This window comes from Propithecus coquereli, unplaced genomic scaffold (genome assembly GCF_000956105.1).
Source record: "Propithecus coquereli isolate 6110/MARCELLA unplaced genomic scaffold, Pcoq_1.0 Scaffold869, whole genome shotgun sequence".
In the NCBI taxonomy this organism is placed as follows: domain Eukaryota; kingdom Metazoa; phylum Chordata; class Mammalia; order Primates; family Indriidae; genus Propithecus; species Propithecus coquereli.
In genome coordinates this window covers 513,297-524,766 of record NW_012154940.1, presented here as the reverse complement: position 1 = coordinate 524,766, position 11,470 = coordinate 513,297, and the positions used below count along the sequence as shown (strand labels likewise).

Here is an 11,470-nt window from a genome sequence, read left to right as displayed (position 1 = left end):
GAGGTGGATGGATTCAATCGGGATGTAAGAGGTAGACTCACCAGGGTGGAATGATTGAGTAAATGGGAAAGGGTGAAGGGGAAGAAAGTGTCAGTATGACTCTTGACTTCAGTTGTCCAGCTGGGCGGATACTGGCCCCTTCACTGAGAAGAGAGAGAGGAAGAAGTTTAGGAGGGAAGGTACAAAAGGCGTGTCTCCTGCCTCTCTGGTGAAAGGCCTCAGATGCACGGGGGGATGGGGTGGGGGGGATGTCTACAAGACCCTAGACCTGGGGCAGGACTGGCCTGAGTCCTAATATTACGTCTGTCCCCCCTGGACAGTTCTGAGACAGTCTTGCAGACATTCCAGTTTCTTGGATCTAAACTTGACATGTTAGCCACTGCTATAGAAGGATGGGAGGACAGAAACAATGTTATCTGTACTCGCGCCCCTAGCGAGTAGGGCACCAGTGTCTTTGTTAGAAACCCTGTGGAAGTGTTAATATGTGGCTGGGCTGCCACTCTGCGCAGCGTCTCCTCGTGGGATTTTGTAGAGGGGAAGACTCACCAAGCAGAGCCCCGAGCGCCTCCTCTGCCCAGTGCGGCCCGGGCTCTCCTTCAGCCATGCCATGGGGGTTCGAGCAGCTTCCCCAGGTTGCTTAGGGAGCTCGGGGAGCAGAGCCCCTCCCACACCCGCTGCCCAGCCTGCGCCCCCGCCCACGCGTGAGGAGGAGCTGGAACAACAGTGCAGTTGTCCGTAGGGATGCGGAGTCTGATCGCAGTGGCATTGCTTAGGCCTTATTAGCGTGTGCGTTATCAGGTGTCATTTTGGGGCGGGAGACCACGGCTGAGAAGGAAATGAAACTTGGAGCTGCGTTTTCCTTCACCAGCGAAGGGCGTCTCTTTTTGCTTCTTTCTTCCGTCGTTCGTTCTTTCATCCTCTTCCTCTGTTCCATCCTCCAAAGCCCCCGTGCACGTAGTCGATTGCACCTGGAGATGTGGCTTTTCAGGAGCAGTGCCTGGCACAGCAGGCATTATTTTAGGGACTCGCTTTGTGTTTTATGCGCCCAGCGAAATGGCCGTAAATCCCCCAAGCGCTGAGATGCTTTGCCCGCCTCTGCTGCCTCTCCGACCACAGAGCCATTGTCTCGGGCGTTCTCGTTTTGAAACAAAACCTTAGCGTGGTGTGGTGACATTTAATTTAGTGTTTCTCATTTCAAAGCCCTTAAAAATATTAATTAATTCCCATAAAACCCCAGGAGGCATATTATTAATATCTGTAGTGCCTTTCATGCTAGTCCATTAATGTGTCCTCTCTGTGCAACAGATAAGAAAATGAGACTAAATCATTTATTTGCAACCCCACAGGATAAGACCTTGGTGGAGCCAAGGTCGGAAATAACGAGTCCCCAGTTTTATTGATGCTTCTGAGTGATCTCAACCGTGGGGCCTGGTGTGGTTTCGAAGAACAACACTCCTGTTTAGGAGCGATCTCAGGAGACAACAAATGATTTTTCAGTGGAGCTGTGACTTCACAAAGCCTAGTTCGATAGCTGCGTAGAGGAGAGTAGAATTGAGAAAAACTGTGTTCTAGCAGTAAAGTAATAAGCAGGTTGCAGACAGGAGCAGGAAGCACTTGACATTTTCATTGGAAAATCTCTCAGCAATTTGTGGACCCTCAAGCGACCCCAGACGTGGTGGATCGATGGGCTGATGCTCCAGGGAAGCAGCCGTGCAGGGGAGCGTGTGGCCTGGCCTCCTTTGGGGTGCCTCGTCCTCACCACTTTAACGGGGGATTCCGTCGCCTCAGCTGCAGGTGGATACACAGAGTCGGGAGACTTCCGGTATCCTGGGTTCAGTTTAGGGTCCGTTTTCCTTCCTCTGCTTGCCCTGCCGTCTGGCAAGTTCTGCACATGCTCGTTTCTCTCCTGTGTCTGCAGCTCGTGACTATAGAAGTCTTTCTGACTCTGAAACGCGTATCCTGTGTTCATTAACGGTAAGTGGTTTTAGCATGCATGGGAAGAGGCAGGCGTTCCTCATCTCAAGGCAGACCCTGGAGAGGGGCTCGGAAGGCGCATCAGAAGCCGGTCCTGGCTGGTGTGAGCGCAGGCGGCCGCGCACCTGGCTGAGCCTCACACGTGGGACTCAGGAAGGCGCAAGGAGGTTATGCTTGTGAACACTTTCCAAACATTGCCACAGGCTGTGCACATGTCAGTGTTACTGGTTTTTATAAGTAGTAATAGAGGTAGTACTCGGACCGGACAGGGATAGTTTACAGTGATGGCTGTTGTACTTACTGGTGTCGTACTTAGCAGGAGGTTTCAGGAAAGATGTCCTTCTTGGTGGGGGAATAGTCATATACACTAAATGTTTATCTGCTATTTTCTTCATATTATTGGATAAAACTGCCAGTGACTTGAAAGTTATTGAAGATAAATCAATTTCTTCGTAACCACAGGGCAGTAGAAGCAGGTTCCAGAGAGTGGTGGGTTCCAATCACTGCTGCCTCCTGCCCTGTCACACTCAGCACAGACGCTGAGTTCTCCGGAAGCTTCCTGCCACTCTTGCTGTTCCTGGTCATCTCTGTGGTGGAGAAGGAAGGGAACTGCCCTACCTGGCTCTTCCAGACTCTTCTAGGCCCCCAGTGTACAGCAAGGAGGCCCCCTTTCCAGCATTTCTTCCTAATGGATTCATCTGATTTGGGTTGCCAGGTGTTCTTCCCCTGTGTCAGTGTTTTGGTTTGGGAGAGTGCCATTTTCCTAACACACAAACACCTGGAGCCATCCCGTCACCCTGAGAGCTGGCCGCCCCCAGGACACACCTCAGGGTGGCCCAGCTCTGGGAGAAGACTTGAAAACCACTGAACTCACTTCTTTGGGTTTCTCTCCAGTGCAGTTTCCCTGTTTTTGCTCTGGCAGTAAATACAGATGCTTTCAGTTCTTTCGAGCTTGCAGAGAAAGTAAATAGCAAATTCAGAACTCCTGTTAGCACCCGTGGAACATTTTTTGAGTCCGGCCCCTGCATCTTTGCTGTTCTGTGCTGGCTGCCGGGAGCCCTCCTAGAAGCAGTGAGAGCACTTGCCCCCCGTCTCCCGGGCCTCCTTGCCCTGCCCCTGGTTCCTGGTGCTAAAGTGTTCCCTGCACACCTCTGGTGATTTCTGCCTACTTAGCCATGACACCTTTAAAAAAGCACTTATGTTAAAAATGCATAGGTATTTATTTTAATTTATTAATTTACATACAGGCCCAGATCAAAATATCTGCCAGAATGGAATGTGGTTTGCTGCTTAGATTGGCCATTACAACAGCTCTGATTCAGAGAAAAATCTCAATTCTGGGTTTTTGCAGGCCGTATCCCAGTAGGCTGAGCTGTCTTGGCAGCAAGAGCAGTTTACCTGGGCCCTCCACGGTGCTGGATGTTTTGGTTACTGGGCTCCGCAGAGTGGCCCCGTCCCACATGTCTGTTCTTCCTGTCCTACCCATTTGAAGTTAGGGTGTCTAACATCTCTACTTCAGACTTAGTCTCCAGTTTAGAAGGTGCTTGCGTGGATGTTGTTATCCAGAACCACGGCATCTGAACAAAATGTTTCCTTCTTTGCCCCCAGAACTGCATTTTCATTTGTCAACTACTCTCATCTGGTTTTATGGGATTAACAAAAATTCAGGTGTTTAGAACATGAAGACTCAGTGTGCTGGTTCTATCCTGCCCAGAGCACAGATAAATAGTTACCAGCGATGAATCAAGAATGTTTCTACCGTTTCCTCCCCTCCCCTCCCTGCCCCTCCTCCTCCGAGACACTCAGTCACCCAGGCTGGAGTGCAGTGGTGCCATCACAGCACACCGCAACCTCCGACTCCCAGGCTTAGGCGATCCTCCTGGTTCAGCCTCCTGAGTGGCGGGGACTACAGGTGTGCGCTACCACTCCTGGCTCATTTTTACATTTTTTGTAGAGACGGGGTCTTACTTTGTTGCCCGGGCTGATCTCGACCTCCTGGGCTGAAGTGGTCCCCCCGCTTTAGCTCCCCAAGGTGCTGGGATTACAGGTGTGAGCCACTGCGCCCAGCCTCTGTCATTTTTCTTGACCCTTTCAGTATGCAAACTTTCAGGCAGCAGAGCAGGACGGTGTGATGGACGCTGTGGGTACCCCCCCCCCAGGTGCAGCTGTTTTACACGCACGCTTTCCCATCTTGTATCGACAGGTACTTAATGCCTCTTCATCCTCAGGTAGGATTCTGTCAGTTTGATTTGTTTCTTTACTAATTATTGTAACCAGTGTCACTAAAAATCTGATTGTCACTCAGCAGCTAGTGGCTAATAGCTGTAAGGCTGCGGGAAGGATGTAAAAATCGTGCCTTGTACTAAAAGGTGTACACGCTGGTAAGCTCCGTCTGCCCTCACAGAATTTACAGTCTAAGTAGAGTTAAGACAGTTGCTGCACATGAATGTATAGTGAGCAGTGTGAGTTAATTCGGGGGAAGAAAAGATCATTTCCTGCCGAGGGGATTCAGGAAGCAATTTTGCAGAAGAGCTTAGGCATTGAACAGGCTCTTCCAGAATGTGTGGGTTAGACCAGCCACAGCATGGCTGAGCGTCCCCCATGGGCCAGTGATGCCCACCTGCTAGGAGCAGGTGACGACACTCGGACCCTGGCTCCCTGAGAGCCAGCCCAGTTCTGGTGGAGTACCCTGTGGGTGTTGAATTGGTGCACATTGCCTCATTGATGACAACGAACTTGAAAATGTCACATTTTGTGTTAGCCTTCTCTGCAGTGTCCTCTGTGGCACTGTTCCATAGAAGGGAAGTCTGGCTCTGAGGGAGGAAACACTTGGGGTGGCTTTGCTGGGCCCTAGCCCTGCCCCTCAAAGCAGGGTTCCAGAATTGTCCTGCACGAGAAGACGGTTGCTATGGTGAGGTTAGTTTATGGTTCTCTAGTGGGCTTTACTTACAGGTGCAAACGATTTAGGGAACCTGGAGAAACTATTTTTGAGTTTCAGCATCCTAAAGCATTCCTGTTGGCGCATCTGAGGACTTCCGGAGTACCAGGTGTAGAATATCGTCCAGGATTTTATGTTGTCGTAAATTACGGTTTTAATATGTATAACTGGATAAAACCAAATATTATGTATTGTGTACAGAGGAGCTAATAATGTAGGAGTTGGGCCTCATGTCCCTCACTTCTAACTCTTCCTTTTCTCTGGAAGGCCAGGAAACCTCTCCCACAGGTCATAGCGGGTCATCCTCAGGGCTTCACCCCCTGCTTTCCTTCCAGGTGACGTCAGACGCTCACTGGGTGCGTTCCGTGAGCCGGTGCGGGCCCTGGCGGGGGCCCAGGACTCTCCTCTCTGTTCACGTTCCTGACACCACATTTCCTTCGAGTGATAAGGAAATGTTTAAAATTTCTTTATTTCTTTTTAAAATAAAGTTTAACATGTTTATCAAAGCAATGAACATACACATTACTTTTTAAAAATCAAAACATAATCCCTACCTGGAGGCAAACCCTTCTAGCTGTTGTTTCTAATAGGTTCAGCCATATTTTTAAAGAATATGTTTATCGATTTACCAGTTCCTGGTGTGGCTTTAGTGCTTTTGCACTCACTACTTCCCCTCCGCCGTCCAGGATGGTTGTAGATCACTCTTTCACTTCTGCTGTATTGTGAGTTTGCCATTGACAGTTCTTTACCACAGAACAACAAGAATGAGGAGGAGCGTGCGGTAGAGACTCTTCCGATGTCACCCACCCTGGGACGCGCGTCACACTGCCAGGTCGCCTCTGCTGGCCTGCCCTCTTCGCTCAGGTTGTCCGGACGTTAGCCCAACGCTGACAAAATGAGACGATGACATCGCGACTGCATGAACGCACCTCAAGAGAGAGCACGTCGCGTGCGTGTGGGCGCTCTCCCGCCTTTGCGCGGAGTCCCCTGCTCTCTGCTCTCGAGGCGCCCCGGCCGCACCGTCTCCATTAGAGGCCCTCAAGGAGGTGGGGTGTGTGAGAAGGCTGGGCCCCCACGGGCTTTCTTTTTCAGTGTTTCCTGACTCTTCTTGCGTGTTTGTGTCTCCAAGTGAACTTCAGTAGCAACGTGTTTAACTCCATAAAACAGGTCACTGGGATATTTATTGGGGCTACGTTGAATTTGTGAATTAACCTGGGGAGAACTGACATCTTAAGAACGTTGACGCATCCTGCCCAAGCAGGGGACATCTTCCCCTTCGCTCCAGGCTCCGTCTGTTTTCCAGGAGAGCCTGGAAAGTTTCCGTGCCTAAGCTTTGAGCTTATTCCTACGCCTGTAATCTCTGTTGCTTTTGTAGTGGAGTTTCTTTGCTGTGACGTCCTCTGTTTATTGGTTGCATATATCAATGCAATTGATTTTTCTGTGCTAATTTTAGGTCGTGCTAATTCAATACATTCTTCACAGTCCTCCGCAGGGTCCAGGCAGGCGGCAGGGGCTGTGTGAAGCAGGGCCGGCGTGAGGAAGCGGAGCTGGCCGCTGGCGTCCGTGCTCTGTCTTCCTTCCGACGCCTCTGCCCCCGCTGCCTCACACATTGCAGGTGCCTTCGTCGGAGCACAGTGTCTCTTTCCACGCCTCAGATAATGTTTTCAAAGCGATTCCACTCTTCCGAGAAACTTCCGATGTCACGGTGGCAGCTGGGTTTGACCTAGCGACACGCGGCAGGCTTCACTACTTGTCTCGTGGCAGCTCTCGATAAATGTGTGTGAGCGAATGAGTCAGCTTTCACAGCCACCCCGGGAAGTGGTTACTATCTAGCTTTGTGGATGGAGAGGCTTGGGGCCACCTGTTCAGGCCACGCAGCTGTGAAACGCAAACTCAGAGTGAGAGTGGGCAGGTTCCGGGCGTTCCCTCGGGTCCCTGATCAGTGTCTCGTTTCTTCCCTGCAACAGGCCCGGTACAAGCAGAGCCTCGACCCAACCGTGGACGAGGTCAAGAAGCTCTGCACGTCTTTACGCCGCAACGCCAAGGAGGAACGGGTCCTCTTCCACTACAACGGCCACGGGGTGCCCAGGCCCACGGTGAACGGGGAGGTCTGGGTCTTCAACAAGGTGGGCATGCCTTCCGATCCCTTTCTGTTTCTGCCAAGCAGCTTGTGCGCGGTGGCGCTCGGCCGCAGGTGCCGTTCGGCCCTCGCTGGCGCTGAGCCGTTGCGTTCGCTCCGTGCCAGCCGACCCAGCGCGGTCTGCGCGGGCCCGGGGCTGCCGCAGGTTCCGAAGCGCTTTTATCTCAGTGGTGAACGCTGGAAAGTAATCAGGCACAGGAGTTGTTTCTGTTGCAAGCATGTCAATGAAATGACTGTCTTGAAATGTAGCACGTGTGCTCTGTTTCTCCTGCAAGAACAGGAGTCGGTTGTAGTTCTCTGAGGAAAGACCTCCGGAGTATCTGCCTGCGAGTCTGAGCAGTTACAGGGTTTCTCAACTTCGTTAGTCTTCCCTTAAGAGTCAGTGATTTTCTGAGGAAATAAAGGGCTTTCCGTGTTCCGAAGGGCTCGTTCCAAGCCACCCTGGAGGCGCAGCCTCAGCACTCTGACCAAGGCGAAAATCGCCAGCCGCTTCCAGTCCCTTGAGCCAAAGAGGAGGTGAAGTTGGGAGGTGACACCCCTCAGTGCCATGGGCTGTGGGTGGCAAGCTTCGTTCCTGTCCCCAGTCCCCAGCACGGGAACTTTGGTCCCCGTCAGCAGCCGGCTGGTGGTGTGTCTGTCTGCACGCGCTGAAAGGCAGTCCTTGGAGGCGAGCGGTGGCCCCTGCGCGCCGATGTTTCTGAGCGTATGTGCCGAGGTGCTGGTTTGGGATCCCACAGACACGAGTTCGAGTTTCAGCTTTGCCACAGCTTTAGGGCCACGGACAAATGATCACCTTCCTGTGCCCTGTCTCCTTGCTGTGGAAGCTGCCTCTTCGTGGCATAGTGAGGGATAAAACAGGTAACAAAAAAAGTACCTGACAAACCACTCGGTCTCTTTCAAGTAGTGAACTCCCAATAAATTTCCCTGTCCCCTTTCTGTGGCTACCGTTCGGCCCGGTGGCGATGGGGTGCGGGCAGACGAGACGGAGGCCTAGATGGGGCTTGAGGCCCCCGGACACGCCTGAATGAGGAGAAGGTGCTGCGCCTGCTCCTCCCTGCAGGGCAGTGCCCTTTGTCCCCTGTGTATCTAGACACCGACTGGATTTTAATCATTTTTATGGAATATGGAGTAGATTCAAAACTACAGCTATGAAAGAAGCAGACTTTAAAGAGATGTGGTATCACAACCACCAGGTATCCTCCAGCCGGCTCGGAGAAGGAGCCGTCCTCTTCCGTTCCCTTCTTTCCCGTGCCCGCTGCCTCCTGTCCCCACATTTGTCTGTCTGCAGACGCCTTCAGTTCTGGGAGTTCCCGCTGACATGATCGGGCTCACGCTGCTCCGCACCTCTCTCAGCGCTGAGCTCTGGGCTTTGTCCCCGCGGCCTGTGGCTGTGCGTCCTGCCCACATCCTCTCCCTGCTTTCTGCGCAGGTGGGCGCCGGCTGGTTCCCATCGGTCCTGCTCTGTGCTGCTGAGTGTCTCAGCTGCCCCCTCCTTCCCGGCGCTGGGAACCCAATGCCCTTCGTGACAGGCTGCGGTGGTCTGGGTTTCCCTGGGGACTGCGACGGTCACGCAGGGCGGGCCCCGGGGCTCCCTCTTCTGTGAGGCTCCCTGTCTCCTGTCCGCTCCTCGCTTGGGTGGCCTGCCTTTCTCTTGTTGGTTTGAGGGAATTCTTTATACTCCAGACGGTATTTCTTTATCATTTTTATGAGTTGTGACTCTTTTCTCTGAATTTATGACTCGACTTTTTTTTTCATTCCCTTTATGGAGCCTTTTGATGAATAGGAATTTATTTTAAAGTCAGCACATTTGTCAGACTTAACTTCACGTGCGGACACTTTTTGTTTGTTTTTAATCTACCCAAGATCGTACTTCATGGTGCAGACTTTTTGTGTCTTATTTAGTAAGACTCTCCGTATGCCCAGATCATAAAAGTCTTCTGCTATATGTCCTCCCAAAAGTTTTTATCCATTGCCTCGGGGTCACTAATCTACCTGGAACAGGTTTTTGTATATAGTGTTAGGCAGAGGTCAAACTTCTTTTTTTGTTGTTGTTGTTATTTTTTGTAGAGATGGGGTCTCACAGTATTGTTCAGGCTGGTATCAAATTCTTGGCCCCAAGTGATCCTCCCGCCTCGGCCTCCCAAAGTGCTGGGATGATAGGCGTGAGCCACCAGGCCTGGCCCAAATTCATTTCTTTACAATTGAATACTTACCTATTTATTCTGTTACCACTTAATGCCGGCTTTCAGCTAGAATAAGTGTCCGTGTTGTGTGGGCAGGCCCCGAGTCAGCTCTGGCCGTGGCCTCGCCGCTGGGCCGGGGCTCGGTGCTCAGGAACCCAGGCTCAGTGCTGCTTGGCGTTAGGAAGGTGCCTCTGCCTCTTTGATCCTCAGTGGTGTCTTGGCCACGCGTGGCCCTTCGTTCGGTCTTTTGTGAAAATGTTGAATCAAGATGCCAAGTTCCATGAGAATGCCTTTCTTTCCCTTTGATAAACTAATGGGAGAGAGTAAACGTCTTTACAATAATGAGTTTCCCAAACTGGATCCTTTTAGGTATCAGTACAGTTTTATAATTTTCTTCAAAAACGTTTTGCATATCACTTGAATTTATTCCCAGGGACTTTTGATGCTATTATAAATGTCAACTATAAACATTATGTTTCTAATTTTTAATTGGGGTATATGGAAAGGCAGTTAATTTTTGTTGTATATGTTGTATCTACCAATCTTGCTAACCTCTCTCACTGATCCTAATAAATTATCTGTACACACTTCTGGGTTTTACCGATGGACTGTGGCATCCTCTGCAAAGTGGCAGCTATGTTTCCTCCTTTCCAGGCGGAGCCTCACAGTTGCTGTCCCCGCCCTCCTGTGCTGGCCGAGGCCCCAGGACAGGGGCTGCAGTCTAGGGGCGTGCAGTCTGGGGGCGTCTGGTCTCCTTTGTCCTCTGCGGGGAGGGCTTCCTGTGTGTCAGTGTGCGGTGTCTGCTGCAGGCTTTTTGTAAGGAAAAAAAGCAGAAAACAAAAACTTCTATCAGATTAAGAAAGTTCTCTTCCTGGTTTGTTTTTTTTTAAAAATCACGAATAGATTTTTCTCCATCCATTATTTTTTGTGTGTATATTAAGATGGTCATATGGTTTTTTCCCTCTTAAGCTGGCGATACATAGAACGATATGATGTGACTTTCTAGTCATGCCATACATCTTCCATTCTTGGGGTGGCCTGTCTGCCGTTGTGAGTGATCTGTTCCATACATGGTTCAATTCAGGTTGCTGCTGCTCTGTGGGTGCAGTAAATGTGTGCTCGCGAGCGAGACTTGCCTGAGATTGTTCTTTCTCTTGCGGTCTTTGCCTGGTCTGAGTAATCAGTGTAACTGTGGCCTTAAAAAGCAAGTTGGAGAATGTTCCTTCTTTTTATATACACTGAAATACTTCTTGTAAGTTTTGATGTGTTTGTTGTCTGAATGTTTGGTGGAACTTACAAATAAAGCTGTCTGGGGTGATGGTTTGTTTGTGGGGAGATCTTTTGAGTACTCATCTAGTTTCTTTCATGGTTAAAGAGTTATTCAGGTTTTTCCATTTCTTCATGAGCAAACTTTGCTGACTTATTTTCGTAGAAATTTGTCTATTTCAACTGAACTTTCAAGTGTGTTGACATAAACTAGCTCTGTATATCTCTCTACAGGTATTTTCTCCCAGACCCATTTCAAAGACTGTGACACTAAAGAACAAGGAAGTTTTTCTACGTAACCACCGAACCATTACATTGCTCAAGTTTAACACCAATCCTACGATATTTATTTAACATAGAGTTCAAATTCATGTTTTCCCACTGTCTCCAAAATATGCATTAATAAGCATTGTTTTACTTGTTGGTTGATTTTGTTCTGGATCCAGGATCTAATCAAGGTCCGTGTGTTGCATTTGTTCCTCCTGCCTTTTTAGTATCCTTGAATATAGATTAGTCTCCTTGCCTTTCTTTTTCCATGACATTGGCTTTTATTTTTCATATACTTGCTTTCCCCCTTGCCTTAAATGACTTTTTTTTTTAAAGACAGAGTCTCACTCTGTCACCCTGGCTAGAGTACAGCAGTGTCATCATAGCTCACAGCAACCTCAAACTCCTGGGTTCAAGCGATCCTCCTGCCTCAGCCTCCCAAGTAGCTAGGACTACAGGTGTATGCCACCGTGCCTGGCTGATTTTTTTTATTTTTAGCAGAGATGGGGTCTCATGCTTGCTCAGGCTGGTCTCCAACTGCCCTAAGCTCAAGCGATCCTTCTGCCTCGGCCTCCCAGAGTGTTAGGATTACAGGCGTGAGCCACCACACCTAGCCTCTTTTGCCCATTTTTAAAATCAGGTTAATTTGTTTTCTTGTTGAGTTTTAAGAGTTCTTTGTATATTTTGGATATCAGTCCTTTA

General features: G+C 49.9%; 1 protein-coding gene across 1 annotated transcript in view; it reads left to right on the top strand.

Moving 5' to 3' along the window:
* The window catches only part of RPTOR (regulatory associated protein of MTOR, complex 1), a 264,169-nt gene that overhangs the window by 66,670 nt on the left and 186,029 nt on the right, over positions 1-11,470 (top strand). Inside the window, exon 3 of the mRNA XM_012664182.1 lies at positions 6,880-7,038. Within this exon, the coding sequence (XP_012519636.1) occupies positions 6,880-7,038 (159 nt within the window). The remainder of the gene's footprint in view (positions 1-6,879; positions 7,039-11,470) is intronic.